A 19009-nucleotide genomic window follows, 5' to 3' on the forward strand; every position below is an offset into this window, starting at 1 on the left:
CAAAATATTGGAAATAATTGTATTATTATAAAATTTAAGTTTTTTTTAATGAAAAATTATCTTTCCTGATATTTAGGAATAGAAGTTAAGATAATCATAAATCTATCTAAATCTAGAGAAAAGATTTCGAGTGGCAACGTTGTCTGTCATTCACGCACGTGGTCTGCTTAAATATTGTTCTTTTTCAGTCGGGCAGAATTATTCGTTCTTTTTATTTCCATCGTCAAATAGTGCTTAATTCTTTTATACACTGGTTTAGTTATCAACTGTTTATATTTAAAATGAAAGAAACACCGCTATCGATTTGTGAGAAACAAACTGTAATCCAAGGCGTCAAAGAAGGACAAGTATTTCTCACAGGTCTAGTTGTTGTTTTTCGAATTTTGTTAACATTGTTTACGATTCATTCTTAGAGAGTTGACGGGCGTAGTCTCTCGGAACAGAGAAAGACTTGTATTACATTCGGAACAGAATGGGGATGCTGCCAGGTCCTTCTTGGAAACACAAGGTATCATGTTTTAGTGTCATTTTTCAGTACTTGTTTCTAACGTGTTTTATCCTTAATGAATCTTTTGTCAGGGTGATGGCGCAAGTTTCTTGCAGTGTCCAAGTCCCGAAATCATCAAGAGCAAATGAAGGCATGCTGTTTATCAATGTTGAAATGTCTACTATGGCAGCTGAACATTTTGAAGCTGGCAGATTAGGACAACAAGGCATTGAAGTCAATAGGCTAGTTGAAAGGTGCATTAAAGGTAATGTACATACATTGCCACTCATACATCAATGGCCCTTATTACATTAACTATTTTAAAAACAGATTCCCGCTGCATTGATTTGGAGAGCCTGTGCATTTTGGTTGAGGAACAAGCTTGGGAAGTGAGAGTTGATATACATGTACTGAATCATGAAGGAAATCTGATTGATGCTGCCACTTTGGCTGCTCTAGGCGCTCTTTGTCACTTTAAAAGACCGGATGTAACTCTCGATGGTCGGGATGTTATCATCCATCAGCTAGATGAACGGGATCCAGTTCCACTCACTATCCTACATCATCCTTTAACTCTTTCCTTTGCTCTCTTTAACCAAGGGTAACTAGATCGCTATATTTTGTTTTCCCTTTGGAAAATGTATTTATAACTTTCCCCATAGGAGAATTTGCGTCTTGGACCCAACAAATTTAGAAGAACGTTCTGCCGATGGAAAACTTGTGATGGGTTTAAATGCATACCGAGAACTTTGCACATTACAGATATCTGGCGATGGGGTGTTTATCCATAAAGAAGCAGTTATATCGTGTGCGAATGTGGCAGCATCAAGAGCTGTTCAAATGGTTGAAATGTTAAAAAAATCTCTGGCTGACGATGCCGCCGAAAGGTATTCAGCCTAATTCTTCGGCACCCGAAAGTGAATAACATTCTCTTTTTGCAATATTTGTAGAGCCAAAGGAAAGTACAGTGGGTTAGTTGCTAGCGTAGCGCTGGAAACAGAAAGAATCACCACTCAGTCACAGGCCGAAGTGTATTTCAAGGCGTCACATCATAAGGCTGAAGTATCGAAAAAAGAACCTTCGGCAATCACGAAGACGAAACTTGTAAACGATCAAGGAGTTGTTACATTAGAAACCTCTTGCGATACGTCCAGCAGCGAAAGTGAGATGGAAGTTGAACCACTCCCACCTGTGGCAGTAAAAAAGAGGGTCTACGAAGAAATAGGTAAAAACATTGGTTTCGTCCTGTATCTCGTCTATCGGCATTCAAATCTAATTTTCTCACCGTTTCCTTAATTACATAGATGTTGGAAATGATAGTGAAGAGGAGCCTGTCATGTTGGTAACCAGCGAACTTACATAAAATGACTATGATGCACCGATTAAACCTTTCGTTCGAATGTATTTGAATTTACAAGGTTAAATTAATAATTAAAACATGCCAAGGAGAAAACAACAGACGCACGCATATTTTTGAGTTCCATCCTTTCGCTAGTTCATCATTTCGAAGACAAACGTGCTTTAACGTGATTTGCACTGGGGGAGGGGTTGAAGCATAGACAGACCACGGTTTTACAAGTTGTCATTGTTTGGTTTCAGATCGAGTTTGTTTTTATTAGATTTGACGGTGTAAAGGAATGAGTGGAGGGCTTCCTTCTCCACCACGGGAATAGTCCGGAAATGGCGCATCAAGGTCTATCATTTCAATCACGAGGATTATTGGTAAGTAATTAATAATAATAATAGTAGGTTAACTAGGCAATATCTGTACCTCTGCAAGTTGTGCTTTATTGAGGCCTGGTCGAGTGGGCACTTTGTAATGTCGCTTGTAACGCCTTAGCGTATTGATTTGAAGTTGGAAGAGATCAACTTCTGGAGCATCACGTTCTCTTTCTTGCAGACTGAGCGTGTCTCGATCTGTTTCGTTGGAGTCGTCTTCAGAATCTTTCCTCTTGCGCTGCCGGACTCGAACAGACTGAATTAAGCTCTTGTGGTAATCACAAATATAGATGTGTCTGGCCTATAATTAAGAATAATAATGCACAAGTTAAATAATACTTCATGAATCTTGAATAAAACTGACAAGGGAACATCCACAGTGGTTGTGCCTTTATTGGTCTTCCAAAAGCGGAGGGAATGCTCAGGATTTCCAACACTTTTAAAAGTCCAGGGCAATTTGTGACCAAGTGAAAGCCTAATGCAAAAGACAGGTAATTTCTACTTGGACACGAAGGACCCTTGAATAGGGGGTTTTCTTGTCCCTACTGAAACTTTGTGTGAATAACTTACAGAGGAGTCCATGTGTAGCCGTAGTTTCCTTTGTTGTACAGTCTTTTGAATCCGTTTACTAATCAAACAAATGTTGAAAATAATGTTTCTTGATCAATTAGAGCACACATACCTGTAAGAGGCATTTCCAGCCATTCTAGGACATCTCTCGCCATCGTCAATCATCTGATCAAATTCAATCAGGCAGCAATGTTGATCATGGCTTCGCTTGGAATCACGCGAATCCTCCTCACCCGAACCCGTGCTAAACCCATTCATCTTTGAAATATGCTGAGTGCTCCCTCGCACGATTGATCGAAAGTCACAACAAAGGCAATCTCGAAAGTTACCTTTCACTACAACGTACACAACGAACTGTGGACGCTTTTTCACGAATTGCGTATGTAAGCCAAAACAAACTGTTTACTTGAAATCTCACGATTACCGTACAACCTACTAAGAAAACGGAGGAAATCTCCCCTTAATTCTTCGCAATAATTGACTTTTGTTTAGCTACTTTTCAATGTATCCAATCGAGTTTTTAGGAAAAGTGCAAGCCTACACAAGTCGTTCGTCGTTGAAACACACTTGTTATTCTCCCTCAAGCTACGAAAACGGTATCCAGACGCGCTTGATCGAGAGGGCCGTCATGTCTCCTGAAAATTCTAAACTCCCTTGTTGCTGGTTCTTTTTTATAGAAAATATTTTTACCATGTGGCTTTCACAAATAATTTAAAGTAAAACAAGTTTAACTTGTAAAGTATTTTCAAAATTCAGTTGATTTTCTAAGACGATTGTATGTTAAATAAAACATAAAGAAAAGTTCGAGATATCGCGCCCTCTGCCGTGGGCAACGTGTACTTCATTATCATCACAGAAAATGTTGAATTTCGACTGTTGACCCTGTGCCGAAAAACGTTTGTTAATAAGAGTTGTGTGAACATTTTCCCACTTAAAAGCGACTTATTTCATAGAATGTAATCATCGTATGGCCTACGTGTGGTTTACTTGAGCTGTGGAATGTAAAATTGCAAATGTTCTGTAGTTCTGACTGTTATCAATAACATACAACAACAACATCAACGATTCTTGGAAGATAATCGTCTGCCAGGAATTGAAGTAGGTTTAATAATCTCATCTCTCGTGGGTTTTGTTTTCAATTCTCATCCAGGTTGCTGGTAATGCGAAACAAATATTATAACAACTTCTTTCTTCTCTTTATCGATTCCACCAAGAATTCAAAAAAATGTATTTGAAACAATAAAGAACGTTAGTGACGCAAGATGGCGGGGACAAGCTTTCCTCTTCCAAGATTCTAACCTAAAAAATAAAATAAAAACATTCCTTAATAATTATGAGCTTATCGTGTCAAAGATGGAGTCCTCTGCAATCCTTATTCTAACGAAAAATTTTACATTTTAACATGGCCGACATACAGGGAAAAAAAAATCAAAAAGTGACGTGCTTTCAAATCTAGATTATGAACTGGTCCACAGCAGACCGGCACATTATTTAGAAACGCCACTACGCCAGGCCATTCAAAACAATAAAGGCTTCTCCTTGTTTCTATGTCCCCTAACCCGGCTCTTCCTTTATCGATTTTAGCTCAGCCCAATCGCCATTATAGATACGACTCTTTCAAGTTTCACATAGCATTTTTCTGGAAGGATTGCAAGTGGCGCTACGTTTGGCTGGCCACTGAAGCTTCAACTTTTGTTTATTTTCTTATCAATTTTCAGTTTTCCTTGTTCAAATTCGGCCATATTTTTTAAAAGTACAAGCGCTTTAATCACAATTTCCAAATTCTGATCACTCTCGCGTAAAATGAATGGCTAAAAATAATGTAGAGTTCACGACTAAAAGATAGCGTGTGCGATCGAAAGTTAGGCTTAGTGTTTTCCAGTCTATAGTTGTCCAATAACGTCAATGCGCCCAACCGGTTTTATTCTACATACTTGTACTAAATAACCTTTTTTTCACGAGAAATAAGTCATAATAAACTGAGATTTCAATGCCAAGTTAACTATAATCATGTAGGGCTTCTTAACTAAAAGAATACATATATTAGGTCGGATAGCAGATGTTTTCTTGGGCGATTTCTAACTATACCATCTCCTTGATTCAGGATAGATAGGGCCCGCTTGCATATAGATTTCCCCATCCTATATTTCTGTGTTAACGTTGCGTGTGTGTGTGTGTGTTAACGGTGGGGTATATAAAATCTTGCCTCAAGGTTTCCCCAAAGGTCTACGGTCCAATCAGAACACGGTTAACATCCAACGTTTGGCGGTTGTTGTAAGAAGAAAGCCGATTAGTCCTCCTCCGAGCGGCAGAATTGAAAATTCAAAAAAGAGGATTCTCATTGGCTGTCGTTCCAGCCCAGCCATTGCCATATCCCCCTCAGACCGAGTCTTATACGCGTTGTTCGTGGACTTGGTGGGTCTATTTTGTGTGTATCGAGATCTGTACTGTACTCACGGCTTAAAGGTATGTTTGGAAATTTCATTTATTCTTATTTATCTCTCGATTTTCCTTTGCTTAAGTATTTTGTAATGTGAAATGTTTTGTTGCCTACACATTTTTGCAATTGTTTTCAATATTTTTTCACAGTCTGGCTATCGTTTTTGTCTAGAAAAACGTATTTAGTAAATCGGGTTTGTCTCCTGTGTCTGGCTATGGCCATGGCCGCCAAGAGAAGCGCATTGCTATTTTCCCTCTCATTTTCCAGTTATTTCGATGAAAATCGATGGCCAGTCTACAATCTAGAATAGCGAACTTTACATCCGACCGAAATGTTTCTCGTTTTTTCGTCTTGCACTCTTGTGCGTTTTTATATAGTTTAGTTTTGAGACTATCTTCGGTTCCTCGCTTGTTGGCCATGGTTGCAAGGTTCCCAACATCCCTTCGTTAAAGGCATCGCCATGTTAGCACGCCACAGTCATGCATAACGGCAAAACCTTGCAGCGAAGCCCACGTCAGAGATATCACTTTGGAAATTTTTCCTGCAGCAAATAAATATTGTCAGTGGATTTCATCAAGTCAGAATTTAACCTTGTTTCATCTAGTAGCAACTTCATTCATTTTTAAAGGGCTTCGTCGGCCATTTTCTTTAGTGTACGAGGTTTTGGCCGTGTGCCTTGTGTAGTAACAACGACCAGCTTTTTCTCCCATGTTTGAGCGTCGCTTTCCCAACCCAAGCTCTCTCTTGCCGCTAGGCTATAGCTATGGCCGTATTCCTTTATAGATCTCTTCCCCTCCCTCTTCAGTGGGAGGCGTTCCCCCCTCCCACCCCCTCCCCACGCGACTTTGAGCATAGCTGAGTCCCCAGTGCTTGGTAGTAGCAAGCCTCTCTCTCTCTCCCATAGTAGTTTTAACACAGTACAGAGTGCCCAAAAATTTGTGATTCTTTTGCTTTTTCACTGCGCTGTGTATCTCTTGTGTGCTGTGTGTACTACTCACAGAAAAAGGTGCTGTTTTCAGGTATTTAAACCAAGACCGAATGAAACTTTAAATGTTTATATTTTTCCAGTCACATTTTTTTTGCCTTCTAATTAAATCTAATGCGTTTGAATTTCGTCATCACGAGAGATGGTCTTAAAAAATGGGTAAAGTCGTAAAAATGCTCAAGATCTAATTAGATATTCCCAGCTGTTAGAAAATATTTCCCAACATTGATTTCCTGGCAGGGAATAGATGAGACAAAAGATAGTGAAGATGGTATTGATTTTTTTTTTCTTGTCAAGCTTGCAGAGGGGAATGAATTTTAAAGTGATTACGGTTTCGATGCCGGTATTTGAATTCGTGTGACACCATCATGATTCTGTTAGGCCAGAAAGTTTCAGATTTTCAACCAACTACAATTGTAATTATGAATTTACTAGTTCGAGGTTGGAATAGTTGTCTTTAATGGCAAATATATTTCTGTGTAATTCTTTTAAAAAAATAAGTAAGGGTTTTTACTTTGTGTAGCGCAGAAGTCAACTCTGGGAGCAGACGCGCTTGGGTAGAAGGTGGCGCCAAATTTTTAAATGACGACAAAGGGAAGCCAAACTGTCATGGCGATCGATTTCTTTCTCTAGTGAAACGTTTTTTGTTCGGTTTAATAATCTTTCTTGTTAGTTCATGCGGTTAGTGGGCTAGTGATGTGATGTGTAAAAATGTGATTTTAATTATAATTTTTTTTTAGGGTTTAACAAGTTTTGATCTGTCTTATTTTTCGAAAACTTCGACGATTTCAAAAGATGCCACGTGCTAAGGCTGATGCTAACAAACCCCGTGGCCGCATGACGGCCTATGCTTTCTTCGTCCAGACGTGCCGCGAAGAGCACAAGAAAAAGCACCCTGATGAGAATGTTGTCTTCTCTGAATTCTCCAAGAAGTGTGCTGAGCGATGGAAGGTATGTTGTACAGTCACCCACATATAAAGTTTAAATGTTTCAAGCTTAACATTTGCTTTCTTTTTCGCAGACAATGAGTGATAAGGAGAAGAAAAGGTTCCAGGAAATGGCTGAGCGTGACAAGGTCCGCTTTGATGATGAAATGAGGCACTATGAACCTGCTGACAAAGGTGCTGGTAGAGGCCGTAAACGCAAGCAAGTCAAGGACCCAAATGCTCCCAAGCGCTCACTCTCAGCATTCTTTTGGTGAGTATTTTGGTAGTTTAATGTCCCGGTGACTTTTTCTAAATGTGACTTGTTTCATTAGGTTTTGCAATGATGAACGTGGCAATGTAAAAGCTGCTCACCCTGAATACACTGTTGGAGATATCGCCAAAGATCTTGGCAGACAGTGGGGAGAGGTTGATGAGTCTACAAAGTCAAAGTACGAGGCTATGGCTGAAAAGGATAAAGCTCGCTACGAAAGGGTAAATTTTCAAAATTATACAAGTTCAAATTTTTCAGTGCAATCATTTCTCCTTTTTGTTTTTTAGGAAAACAACGCCTACAAGAAGAAATTGAAGGGTGAAGCCGAAGAAGATGATGATGAAGACGATGACGATGATGACGAGTAAACATCTTCGTTTGACTTACCTCTGTTTTTTCCTCCCTCAATCTCCCGACTCCTTTTCAATCCCCCTCGTATTTTTTTTTTTTACTCCAGTTAGACATGTGTTCGCCAGAGTATCTTCATGTTTGTTTTATTTTCATCTTCATCGTATCATCCTCATTCCTTCCTCCCCAAAACTGCTGACTGGTGTACATATCGAGGAAGACAAGACACACAACAGAAAATCGCTCGCAGCTCCCACTACTCCCTTACCTACCCTTATATTTTGAAAAGTTCTTGCAATAGCAGCCGTTTCATTCCGTCAAATCGAAGTGAACATCACCCATATTCGTTAAGGGGTTTCTCTTTTCCCCTTCTCACACCTGTTTGTTTTGGTACATTCATTATCGATTGGATTGAAAGGCGTGAAACAAGATCATCTCTTAAACTGAGTTCTTTTTACATCGGAATCCCTATCTCCTCTCGAATATGTTCACCAAGGAAGCTGGTTATAATATCTAACATTTTCTCCAACATTTTCATGTGGCGTTCTGTTTCGTACTTCCACGTCCCAAAACATCATTTTGAAAAAACGATAAAAAAAACAAGCAATGAATACACATCCCATCTTTCCATGTTTCAATCAAAGTTTATTTTTTATAACAACTTGTTGCAATTTTAAAATTTTCGATCATTGTATTTTTATCACAGTAAAAAAAAAGTTTATTGTAGTAAACGACGAATTTTAGCGCAGGTTATCAATGAACCAAGGTTCGTCACCCTCACCATATTTCGTCAACGGTAAATCGTATGGAAGACAGAGTTGTTTCCCGAGTTCGAAAGTCATTTCACCAAACTAAACGAAAACAAAATGATATTTCAATTACTAGAAATCCAGAGAAGCCTGAAAAACTAATGTTACAACTTACAAGGAATTTGGGTAAGAACAGGACGCCAGCTTCAAACGATTGAATCATCAATTTCGAATCCTTGTTGGTCCTCATCCCCCAAGCGGCCTACGAAAATGGAATTTATGAACAAGCTTACTCAAGCTGAAAATTTGAAATAAATGAATAGTACCTTTGAAACGTTCGCACTGGTAAGTACGAAAAAAGAAGCTCTGCTCATATCACTGCTGACACGAGCATAAGATTTAATGTGAGGCATTGCCTGTAAGGAGGATGGTTACATAATCTTTTAATATTGTTTGCAGCATTTAACCAAAGATTGAGCTTACCGTTGTTCGGAGTCTGCTGTCACTACGCCATTTACTTCACGAGGAACACAATTTCAAGTAGGTGAAAAGAAAACTGTCAATCTCTTGTTAACAGATAAATGCAACTGGTATAATCTCTTACTGGAGAAATCCTGTGAACCATGTTTGTTTGTTGTGGCCTTGATGTGAGTATGGTAAACAGCCTCCACCAAGTAACCCATGAATACTGGATTTGACATCTTGGAAGCACGGGTAAACCTGTTTGAGAAAATGTTATGAAACAAAAACTAATCAACTGACATTTGCAACTGAGGATACGTACCACTTGGACATTTTTCTGGCCGAGTTTGGTGACACCGGAAGCAGCAGCCATGGATACACCTAACTCGCCTGCAAGCCAGCTGCTGGGTGATGGACCGAGCGAACCAATCGAAGAACATTGCATGATAATGGAATCATTTGCCTCAGACGAAGCATGCTGTTGCAATAGCCAAGACAAGTAAAGATGTCCCCATTTCGGCACTTTTTCATTGGCTTCTGATTGAATGGCATGAGATCCCGGCGAAGATGGGATAAAACAAACTCTGTGCACAAAACATTTTGCGTCTGGCTGAAAAGTTTGAAAACAAGGTACCTTATAACTCAATAATTTACTTAATACTAGACATGTCAGCCTGGCGAATTTTTTCTATCCAAGGCTTCAAAGCGGAAAGTGAATAGGATTCTAAATAACGAACAAGATCCCTTTTGAAACCAGTTATAGAATCACCATCTCCGATCTTCTCGTTGTCTTTTGATGACAAAGGTGGACAAGACGGACTAATCCAAAGGCCTGCACAAATTTATTGTTAAAAAAAAAACGATAGTTTGCCAATAGGGATTGTAGTGGTACGCACCTTGTGTACGGTCTTCCCAATCAGATTCAATAAGGTTACCCGTATGAACAACGATTCGCAAATTTCCGTCTTCGTAGGACATCATGGACATTTTCCTTCAGGTAGTTCCAGAAATGATAATGAAAACACAATGTAAATATGAAAAAGTCTAACAACTAAAAAATTTAATGCTTACGTGTGGTGGCTACCAAATGGATATTTAGGTTTGACTCTGATCGTGTGAAGCGTTGGCACTCGACTTTGAGCGGCAGCTAGCTCTTCGGATTCAGTTCCGTAAATCACAAGCATTGGCTTCCTTCTGTTTAATACAAACAAAATTATCGAAACTCATGAAAAATATGCAGTAATAAGTATATATGTAATTACTGGACTTTATGCTGACAATACTGAGCAAGTAGCCAACCAAGCTCCACCATGAAGTTAAATTGTACTGATTCTTGCAACACACCAAGTGAAGGATGGAGCAAATCACTAAATGTTAAGGTAAGAGACTGGTCCCAAGTTTCAGGTACATTTTCTATAGAGCTAAGGAAATAGCAAACAGGAGCAGAAGCTTCAATCTTTTGTAAAGGGTTAAGTTTTTCATTGACAACCATTTTGGTTGAGGAACCAACATCATCTGTCATCTTAGCATGGGAAGGAATATTTTCATCAATAGCTGTTGCTTCTGGAACAGAGAAAATTTCATGATTCATTTAATTTTATGATTATTGCAGAATTGAACTAAACTGATTCTTTTTTCTTTCTGTTCGCTGCTATTTTCTTCTATCTCTGCCTCATTGTCACTTTGTGCCATTGCAGAGGCATTACGCTTCACTCCAGTTTTTTCACCAGAGATTTCCATCTTCCTTCTGTCATCAAGAATTAATTCCCCACTTTCCATGAGCTCAGCAACAAGTTGTGCTTGCTCCAGAAGGTTTGATTTTAATTCTTGAGACATTACAGCTTCGATTTCTCCATTGTTTATTTGTAATGCTATTTTTTCAACTTCCAATTTGAATTATATTATTACATTATTTCGTATAAAACTATTGTTAAAAAATATTTGCTTACTAATTGGGTGAGAAAACTCAAGGAAATGATGTTTATTTCGCCGAAAACACGTTGACCCGTATTTACAATCTTTCATATCCATTACGATAGTTGCTCCTTCGCAAAAAATGATGAAAGGCTAGTAATTTTGTTGTATATTCAATTGATTAAGAACTTTAAAAGTGCGATCTATATCTCTTAAAAACCAAATAATTCTGATTTCTGACTGATTCTCATAAACAAACGTTCAAAACAGTTTCTGGATCGCTTTGTACAAACTCAAAGGCCGCCTAATTTACTTGGCCGCTAGACGGCCAAACCTCCCCCCCCCCAAAAAAAAAATATAATAATTACAATTAGGGAAGCTGAGTTAATAAAAATTTTATTATCATTACTTAAATGTTTTTACCATTAAGCTATTCTCTCAGGAATTACAGTCTTACATTTTTTTTTACTTTTTTGATTTCTCAAGATTAATTCTAATCGAAGTACGAGGGCCTTCAATAACCTAGAACTAGGGCGGAGAAGAAGGCCATCATTTGTTGGTGTAGTTCTTAAGTGTGTGTTCTTAAGTCTCGAAAGAATAAAGATTTCAAAGTGGATAATTTGTGTCAACGAATGTCATGTTCTTTAATGGTTGCGTGAGGCATCTTCTTCTCTTATGATTTTTTGCAGCGCTGATTTTCTGTCTAGTAGCCACTAGCCATCAAACTTTATTTCCCATTTGAGTTAACATCTCAGGATTTCTGCTAGAGCTGTAAGGTCTGATAGCTGATTCATCAGATAAATTAAGACACTGGTACTACAACAAAGTGCTCCTTTAAAATCCATTTACTCCACTTCATAGAAAAATATGTTGTAAAATCTATTATAAAATACTGATGTCATATTGTTTTTAGGTGTTGCCTAGATTTTCAAACAGCGGTTTTATCTAAAACTTCAAAAATGTTTTGGCGTTTTAATAATATGTGTACCACCAACATCGACAATCTTCTAAATGATGAAGTAAGTGGTGATATTATTTTAAACTTTCTTAAATTCAATTTTAATGGAAATCAAATCTCTTAGGATATCACATTACAGAGATTAATGGATGAAGATGATATAATTCAAGAATGTAAAAGTAGTAACAGGAAGCTCATTAATTTGTAAGTATAGTATGACAAGTATAAAAGTGTGGTTTAATCTTATGCACTTTTTATTTATTTGTAGTTTGGTGAAGCCTGAAGTGTTGCATGAACTCATCAGTTTGGTGACAAAGGAACCATCAACTCAGGCTGCTGATGTTGTGCGTTTCAAATATAATAACATAGCTGCTGAACTGCTTTCCTGTGACATTTCTGTCATCAATGATGCTATTGTAATGGATGAGGTTCTCTTGACAGAGTTGTGCCAATTCATTGGTAATGAACCTCCACTCAATCCTCTCATGGCATCATTTTTTAGTAAAACAATGGCAGTTCTGGTTGGAAGGAAAGCAGATAAGGTACATTAGTATTGAAATGCCATCAGTTTCATTTATTAACAAGTTTTTGTTTTTCAGATGCTGGAGTACCTGAAAAAAAAAGAAGGATTTCTTTCTCAGCTTTTGAAACATTTAAGAACTTCTGCCATAATGGATTTGGTATTGAAGTTGGTGACCTGTGTTGAAAATAAAAATTCCAGATTAGAGATTGCTCATGTAAAACGACAGTTTTCGGTTTTGTTTACATAAGCTATTTCGTAACAGTTTTGCTTTCTGTGTATCTGCTAGTGGCTGTGTTCCGAGCATTTTGTGGAAAATTTACTTGGTCTTTTATCCGGGAAAACTGAAGCAGATTTGCACGGGAATGCAGCACAACTTTTGTGTGATTTGTTACGTTTGCTGCGCGACATGCACGCTCAAAACGTGGCAAATGAGATCAGCATGGAACACACTCATCAAGGCGAATCGGTTGAATGTGATCCCATTCTTGGCGCGTTGGAATCGTAAGAAACTGCACTAAATAGTGTTTAAAAAAACTTACTCACAGTTTGTATTTATTTTTTCACAACAGAAAAGCCATGGTGGACCTCCTCCTAAGTAATATGCTGGGCAGTGAACTCTGCGAAAGTTCTATTGTTCATGGCATCACAGTTTTGTTGACGCTATTAGAAGTTCGCAGACCTCCGTAAGTCTCAATTCCGATTGAACTAATGTAGCAATATCTCCTAAAAATTACTGTTTTTCGATTTAGACAATTGTTATCCAGTGAGCCAGAAGTTTATGATCGTTTTCCTCCCGATCCTGTTGTTACACCTTGTATTCGAAACACAGTGGAAGCCATCATTCCGCGTTTAAAAGACTTCCATCAAATCCTTTCTCAACCTCCTCATGTATTCAGCATTTTTTAAAAACTATCTCAGTCTTTAATTAATCTGATTTTCTTAATAGAAACCCGACATGGACGTTATAACAGGTGCATGCAATAAACCGTTTGGTTTTGTGCGGTTACAAGTGACGCGCTTGATTGCCGTGCTGATTGCTACTGGAAGCTCGGAAGTTCAGAAGGAACTAGCTTCTCTAGACACTTTTCCTCTTTTACTGGTAAAAGAATAAAGATAAACAAGATGTTGTCTTTTTATTGGGGATTTCCTTTTTTTTTTACAGGATATGATGGTAGAATTTTGTCACAATAACTTCCTCCATGCTCAAGTGGAGCGCTCTATCCAGTACGTTTTGGGTCTCGAGCCAATTGACTTGCTTCAACCATCAACCCCACTGGCGGTGACCGATGGTTCTTCAGAAAACGAAACCAGAAACGAGTCTGAGCAGCCCACAAGTTCCAATCATCGCCTCCTTTCTTACGTAATGGATTTTACGCTAACTTTCTATTAGCAAAGCTAACATTGTCCCTTAAAACGAATATAGCTGATGAACGACGTTTGTATCGTTCGGCGTATTATGGAGGCCTGGGAGCTAAATGATCAACACCAGTAAAGTTTACTTATATACCAAGTTATGTCAAACAAAGCAATTTAATTCAAAATTCATTTTCTCGTTTAGGAACCAGCAGGGTGGCTTAAGGCGAGCTTACATGGGTCATTTAATTCGAATGGCGAATTATGTAGTTGATTTTGGAAAACAAGGAAAGAACGCCACCAAGATACAACAGCTGATAGAAAACCTCCCTGACGAACTTAGAAATCGATGGGCAGATTTTGTGGAAAACAAAGTAGTACCTGCCAATCGTAACAACGAAATCATTCCGGTCACGGTACAACCAACAAATGACTTCGTTACTCTTGTTACACTAACCAATTTGCATTTGCCTTTCCCAGTCTCACATGGTAGCACCCCGTGTCAGCTCTGACGAAGAGGAATCTGATTTGATTCGTCTGCCAAAGGATACAGCAGCACAGGAGGTTAAATATCGAAATCATACGACATTGTTTAGCAATTTATCGACTACAATTTTAGGTGTTCGCTGAATACCAGATGGAAGTTATGAACAAAAACATAGTTACACAATTTGGTTTTGCCGATACTCAGTTCAATGATAACGACGATCAGTTGAGGTTAGTAGATAATGATAGCTGATGAAAGTGCCATTTCAGTGCAGTTTTTGTTTCAATCGTAAAGACCGCCTCCTGAGACGCTGGTGAATATTGCTTTACCCGAAGATGGAGACGAGCTTACCCAACAGTCTGAGCTCTTCGAGCAGGTTTGCAACGAACGGATGCAGACGCGGCAGAAAGCAGTTGATGGTGATGATGCTGAAGACAACGAGACATGGCTGAGCACACGACGTTCCAGGTACGTCAATTGATATAGATATTCAAACATTACAGCATTTAACTACTTTGTAAACAGTGAAAACGCTTCCACTGTCCGACAAGAATCGATTCCCGATGAAGAGGAAACTATTGCCGATGTTGCAAATGATTCGATGGATATCGATAATGCAGACCGTAAATAATAACCTCGCCTTACTTGCGTATGGAATTTAAAGCATGTTGCTCGTTATTTATAGCCTGGGCGTCAACTGGAGATCTAGCTATTCCTGTGGCCGCAGATGCAGGAAATCCTTGGGAAAGCGCCCCAACTTGTACTGCAGGTGACGAGGACGATAGTTGGGCAAATTTTTCAAAGGCGGATTTCGATAACCCGTGTATTGCGACTCCAATGGAAATATCGGATTCCCCAAGTACAGGTAATACGAATTTCGTAAATATGTGTAAAACTGATACACATTTTTCACTTTGTTATAGTTGCATCAGACGTTCCCGCAGACGTTTCACTAATAACATCGAAAGATCCCAACGCATCTTCTCCGGAGGATAGGTAAATAATGTTTTTTTTTTCTATTTTTATTTTCGATCACTGATTTTAACACCTTTAACTTTTGATACTCGATTATTTTTCACTAGGCCTGACCCATCTTTAACGGCAGAGCAAGCAAATGGCCCTGTCTAGCGCAGCGAAAGATCTTGCGACTTCCACAGGCATAATTTATCCTTCCTTTGGTCCTCATGATTCTCTTCACCCCCCTCCCCCCAATGTATCTGCCTGAGTCTGCTGAATGTAAATGTGGTTCTTTCCTCTGAAGTCTGGTTGTATTCGGTTGGAAAGAAGCAGAACCCTACACGACCCCCCTCTTTACTAGAATTAAACGTTGCCTTGGGTGCTGAAGGGGTCGGTTAGACATTCAGTAAATCAACAAAAGGAATAGTTTACCGCGGAAATTTGGTTTTTCGAGCACCATAAGCAAACTGCTGTATAGCATTGTCACGTGTACGTCGGGGACTTTGTTTTTCGGATCTCTGTTTATTTTGTATACTTCGGTAGAGTGCATAAGTTCCTTTGGGGAAGTGACAGGATCGAGGAACTCGTGTCGATTGTCTAATGTCGAATAGCTCATCCGTTTTTATGTAACTAAGCGGGGTATCGAAACAAAGGTATGGTCAATTTTATTGTCTGTGCTATTTAGGATATTTGAGTGAGACAAAGCTAAGGATTTTTTAGGCATTCGCTTTTCTGTTAAAAATGCTGTGAAAAACTATCCCATCCGCACGTCCTTGCATGTAGTTGAAACTAAATTTCTTTAACGATTTTCTGCCTCTTTTCTTGATTTTGTTTATTTTTATATTTTAGTTTGCGGGTGCAGAGAAAGATTCATTGCAATTTGCAAGCAACATTGAATGAATAAATGCGGTCTCCTATAAAATGTGGCTGATCAAAAATTGAGACAGGATGTTTAACAAAATGGAAGATTTCACATTATTGAAATAATGGTTCAAATAATCTTGTTTCCGCTACTTTATTTGACGTGTATACAGGTGTTTTGAAAAATAAGAAGTTGCAGCTGTTGCTAACAAATGCTTCAATGAAATAGACGGAAGTTTAAATTAAAATGTACACAAGGCCGTAGGTTCACAGCGCTGTTGGCGGAGGAAATGTGAATGAGACGGAAATATCGTCTGCCGAGTCTGAAACTAGAATAACCTTGGGACACAATGCATTGAAACGACTTTCTCTTTGATTCATGGTTGAAATGTTTCTTTTCTCTTTCGACAAAATGTAGATAAGCCCGTCTGACTAGAAACCTTGGGCATTCTTTTGCCAATTTCCTGCCAGTCACTTCAGGTAAATTGCCATACATGCTTGACAACTATTGAAATTGAGTGCCGTTCACACAAGTAGTTTTTCGGGAAGGAAACGCATCTGAAATCGTAAGTGTTTATTTTTTTTCTTCGCCACTAAAACGTGCAACGACATTTACAATAGATTTTTTTAAAATGCCATAAAACAATTTTCTGTTCTACGGCAAAGTATGGGATCCATCTTTAACGATTTCAATTAAATTACTTGATCTTTGTTTGCCATTGAATTTGAAATCACTTAAGCTAATTTTTTTTTTCGAGAGTATATATAGATTCATTCAATGTTGTGTTTATAGTGTACATACGTGTGCATGCCATAATTCATTCTTGGCTAATAACCCTGCTTTTATTTTTTGAATAGTACAGATGAGTTGAACCCAGTCAGATTCAGAATTACTATTTGAAACCCAACTGCCTACTTCCAGAATGTCTACCCTGTCAAGTTCTACGGATAAAAACAATTATACAAACTTGTGGCCAAAATTCGATGCATATTACCAATTCAGTTTGAAAATGTCTTCATTGAAAGCTTCACTGCCAACAAAGTATCAATATAATAAATAATCATGTTATCAGTTTTAATTGTAACTCATCTGCTTACCTTAATTTGATTTTATAGAGTGCAATGGAAAAATCCTCCAGCAAAACCAACAGAAGCCTACCAACCAACTCTAATTGAACAAATAGCAAATGTTTTCACTCATGGGGTAAAATTGTATTCATGAAAATTAATGTTGTAATTTTTAATGAAAAAATTCTTTTTTAGATATGCATTTTGCCAGCTGTTTATGCCACTTGGTTGTTGATACAACGCGCATCTACCCCCACCCAATTTTGGGCGGGTCTCATCTATGGAATCGCCTTGGTAATGCTTTTTACGGTATCTGCTGCATTCCATACAACTTGTTGCTTGTGCAATAACAGCCGGTATAGGTTCTTGATTTATTTATACATTTTGTTTATTTTCTTTTAATTTTTTTTCCTTTTGATGTTCAACAAATCAGAATGCGTGATTTCTTGCACCGGGGAGACCGTGCTATGATATATATTTTCATTGCCTCTTCATACTTCCCGTGGCTATCTTTAATGCCAAATCTTAGCGTTGCTGCCGAAGCAATCAACAAATCGTCTTTTTCCTTACTCCCAACAATTCTTTCTTCATTGGGAGTCAGTACGTTAGTGGCTGCGGATTTACGTTGGTTAGTCTGGTGTCTAGCTGCAATGGGCATCCTTTATCAACAAATTTTTCATGAAAAGTACAAATGGCTAGAAACATTAATCTACGTACTCATTGGACTGTTGCCCTCCTTGCCTTTTGTCCATGGTGTAAGTTTTATTTTGAGAATTAATTAACTAAACAAAATAATAAGTATATTTTTGTCCCGAATCTCTAGGACGATTTTCAAGGAGTATGGGAATTGAAGCTGGGTGGAGCCTGTTATATTATAGGTCTTATATTCTTTAAAGCTGACGGTCGGATCCCATTGGCACATGCCATCTGGCATATACACGTAGCTCTTGGTGCTTCTATCCATTACTACGCCGTGTTCTCTTATCTTATGGGCTAATTTTGATTAGGCCCAAGAATAGTCGTTGATAGTCAAATGTAGCAAACTGGTTTCTAAATAAGTATGGGTGTGTATTAGTCACACACTCCTCTTAAGCAACCAGAACCAAGATTCATTAAGAATTGGTTGCATGGTTCTAGCTAAATGAAAAATGATTGGCTTTCTATGTGATTTAGTATTTTTCTAAAGCATTATCTATCCAGATTATGTCAAGATATTTTTTATTGCAATTTTTTGTGTGTAATTTTTCTCTGCAGTGTTTCTCCCTTCTATTATTAGGTTGCGTAATCATGTCTTCATGTGAGTATTAAATTACCATGTTCATCCCGCTTTCTGTCTTGTAAACTGAAGCGTCCCAGTTGAGAACTATCGTACTAAACATATTTTATTACTCGTGTATTACTAATATTTCTCTGTGCTGCTGTTTCGATCATTCAATATTCCAGTTGATAAGGTAAGCCCTAAATGTAAGTCTTATAACATTATTCAATTTGTATTAGATCTCTCTGGATGCGGTCACAGTAGACACGACATAAGCTCTTTCTTATTCTACTTAGTGATGAGATAGTAATCATAGTATTGAGATTGTTAATTAGACCATAGTTAATTTGCCATAACATCCCGAGGTTGTTGTTCATTCCTTTGTCGTTTGAATATTTGATTGCAAATTGCAAATATTCATCACAACTTTTTGTGTTGATGTCATTAAAATTTGGCGGAAATGTTCCTTTAATTCATATGCCAGCCGATAAACGTAAAATAGAAAGTATTCTGCATGCAATTATTTGCGTCATTTCTGTTGTAATTTTATTTCGTTTCTCTGTAAGTTTCTTTAACATTAGATAGATATCAGAGAGGTAGCTGGTAGCAGTGCTGCAGAAATGGAACGTCATTTATGGTAATAGATATATGAATGAGTTTTGAGATCCATGGA

The 19009-nt window shown here is 38.2% G+C and overlaps 5 protein-coding genes and 1 long non-coding RNA gene across 11 annotated transcripts; 4 read left to right on the top strand and 2 right to left on the bottom strand.

The window, feature by feature from the left end:
- Nucleotides 1-141: 141 nt before the first annotated feature.
- On the top strand, nt 142-3834 carry LOC124190030 (exosome complex component RRP45-like). 2 transcript variants are annotated; one of them, XM_046582546.1, is made up of 9 exons: nt 142-347; nt 414-508; nt 580-752; nt 818-1088; nt 1150-1374; nt 1438-1712; nt 1792-1829; nt 1906-2209; nt 2878-3834. In XM_046582546.1, exons 1-8 carry the CDS (start codon nt 282-284, stop codon nt 2044-2046), a joined length of 1284 nt encoding a protein of 427 aa, XP_046438502.1. In that variant the 5' UTR covers nt 142-281; the 3' UTR covers nt 2047-2209; nt 2878-3834. The 2 variants fall into 2 exon arrangements, with proteins under 2 accessions (XP_046438502.1, XP_046438503.1); XM_046582547.1 differs by lacking the exon at nt 2878-3834 and having other exon boundaries at nt 144-347; nt 1792-1943.
- LOC124190035 (histone deacetylase complex subunit SAP30 homolog) lies at nt 1870-3034 on the bottom strand. The gene is made up of 4 exons (XM_046582552.1): nt 2889-3034; nt 2777-2834; nt 2259-2507; nt 1870-2182 (listed from the first exon to the last, which is right to left on the bottom strand). Exons 1-4 carry the CDS (start codon nt 3032-3034, stop codon nt 2060-2062), a joined length of 576 nt encoding a protein of 191 aa, XP_046438508.1. The 3' UTR covers nt 1870-2059.
- Nucleotides 3835-4068: 234 nt separating the features above from the next.
- On the top strand, nt 4069-8384 carry LOC124190036 (high mobility group protein DSP1-like). 5 transcript variants are annotated; one of them, XM_046582553.1, is made up of 5 exons: nt 4069-5242; nt 6942-7152; nt 7223-7398; nt 7460-7619; nt 7686-8384. In XM_046582553.1, the coding sequence occupies exons 2-5, from the start codon at nt 6997-6999 to the stop codon at nt 7764-7766; spliced, it is 573 nt and encodes a 190-aa protein (XP_046438509.1). In that variant the 5' UTR covers nt 4069-5242; nt 6942-6996; the 3' UTR covers nt 7767-8384. The 5 variants fall into 5 exon arrangements, with proteins under 5 accessions (XP_046438509.1, XP_046438510.1, XP_046438513.1 ...); XM_046582554.1 differs by lacking the exon at nt 4069-5242 and adding an exon at nt 5428-6235; XM_046582557.1 differs by lacking the exon at nt 4069-5242 and adding an exon at nt 5705-5793.
- Nucleotides 8385-8417: 33 nt separating this feature from the next.
- LOC124190027 (probable tyrosyl-DNA phosphodiesterase) lies at nt 8418-11156 on the bottom strand. The gene is made up of 12 exons (XM_046582538.1): nt 10907-11156; nt 10583-10840; nt 10220-10520; nt 10029-10151; nt 9854-9948; nt 9612-9789; nt 9280-9541; nt 9100-9215; nt 8979-9012; nt 8822-8911; nt 8671-8757; nt 8418-8597 (listed from the first exon to the last, which is right to left on the bottom strand). Exons 1-12 carry the CDS (start codon nt 10986-10988, stop codon nt 8487-8489), a joined length of 1737 nt encoding a protein of 578 aa, XP_046438494.1. The 5' UTR covers nt 10989-11156; the 3' UTR covers nt 8418-8486.
- On the top strand, nt 8880-10180 carry LOC124190044. Its single transcript, XR_006872796.1, has 4 exons — nt 8880-9035; nt 9105-9587; nt 9655-9954; nt 10057-10180. It is a non-coding gene; the product is annotated as an uncharacterized LOC124190044 (long non-coding RNA).
- A 228-nt stretch (nt 11157-11384) lies between the features above and the next one.
- Nucleotides 11385-18856, top strand: LOC124190042 (serine/threonine-protein phosphatase 6 regulatory subunit 3-like). The gene is made up of 22 exons (XM_046582562.1): nt 11385-11684; nt 11785-11890; nt 11954-12033; nt 12098-12371; nt 12429-12566; nt 12639-12853; nt 12922-13035; nt 13102-13240; nt 13299-13451; nt 13515-13712; nt 13776-13840; nt 13911-14121; nt 14186-14269; nt 14325-14422; nt 14487-14660; nt 14718-14815; nt 14878-15057; nt 15116-15188; nt 17127-17214; nt 17274-17434; nt 17512-17833; nt 17902-18856. The coding sequence occupies exons 2-22, from the start codon at nt 11831-11833 to the stop codon at nt 18073-18075; spliced, it is 3099 nt and encodes a 1032-aa protein (XP_046438518.1). The 5' UTR covers nt 11385-11684; nt 11785-11830; the 3' UTR covers nt 18076-18856.
- The last annotated feature ends 153 nt before the right edge of the window (nt 18857-19009 follow it).

The sequence above is a fragment of the Daphnia pulex genome, chromosome 3 (assembly GCF_021134715.1).
Source record: "Daphnia pulex isolate KAP4 chromosome 3, ASM2113471v1".
In the NCBI taxonomy this organism is placed as follows: domain Eukaryota; kingdom Metazoa; phylum Arthropoda; class Branchiopoda; order Diplostraca; family Daphniidae; genus Daphnia; species Daphnia pulex.

Excerpts from the sequence above, each read along its gene's own strand:
- LOC124190027 (XM_046582538.1), bottom strand. The coding sequence starts at position 10,988 with ATGGATATGAAAGATTGTAAATACGGGTCAACGTGTTTTCGGCGAAAT. Across the intron at positions 10,152-10,219 it reads TATTGTCAGCATAAAGTCCA|AAGGAAGCCAATGCTTGTGA; the intron begins GTAATTACATAT and ends TGTATTAAACAG. Across the intron at positions 9,949-10,028 it reads CCATTTGGTAGCCACCACAC|GAAAATGTCCATGATGTCCT; the intron begins GTAAGCATTAAA and ends AACTACCTGAAG.
- LOC124190030 (XM_046582546.1), top strand. The coding sequence starts at position 282 with ATGAAAGAAACACCGCTATCGATTTGTGAGAAACAAACTGTAATCCAA. Across the intron at positions 753-817 it reads AGTTGAAAGGTGCATTAAAG|ATTCCCGCTGCATTGATTTG; the intron begins GTAATGTACATA and ends TTTTAAAAACAG. Across the intron at positions 1,375-1,437 it reads GCTGACGATGCCGCCGAAAG|AGCCAAAGGAAAGTACAGTG; the intron begins GTATTCAGCCTA and ends CAATATTTGTAG.
- LOC124190042 (XM_046582562.1), top strand. The coding sequence starts at position 11,831 with ATGTTTTGGCGTTTTAATAATATGTGTACCACCAACATCGACAATCTT. Across the intron at positions 12,567-12,638 it reads CCAGATTAGAGATTGCTCAT|TGGCTGTGTTCCGAGCATTT; the intron begins GTAAAACGACAG and ends TGTATCTGCTAG. Across the intron at positions 14,270-14,324 it reads AGGATACAGCAGCACAGGAG|GTGTTCGCTGAATACCAGAT; the intron begins GTTAAATATCGA and ends CTACAATTTTAG.
- LOC124190035 (XM_046582552.1), bottom strand. The coding sequence starts at position 3,034 with ATGAATGGGTTTAGCACGGGTTCGGGTGAGGAGGATTCGCGTGATTCC. Across the intron at positions 2,835-2,888 it reads GCTGGAAATGCCTCTTACAG|TAAACGGATTCAAAAGACTG; the intron begins GTATGTGTGCTC and ends TTGTTTGATTAG. Across the intron at positions 2,183-2,258 it reads ATAAAGCACAACTTGCAGAG|ACCTTGATGCGCCATTTCCG; the intron begins GTACAGATATTG and ends TTGAAATGATAG.
- LOC124190036 (XM_046582553.1), top strand. The coding sequence starts at position 6,997 with ATGCCACGTGCTAAGGCTGATGCTAACAAACCCCGTGGCCGCATGACG. Across the intron at positions 7,153-7,222 it reads AGTGTGCTGAGCGATGGAAG|ACAATGAGTGATAAGGAGAA; the intron begins GTATGTTGTACA and ends TCTTTTTCGCAG. Across the intron at positions 7,620-7,685 it reads ATAAAGCTCGCTACGAAAGG|GAAAACAACGCCTACAAGAA; the intron begins GTAAATTTTCAA and ends TTTGTTTTTTAG.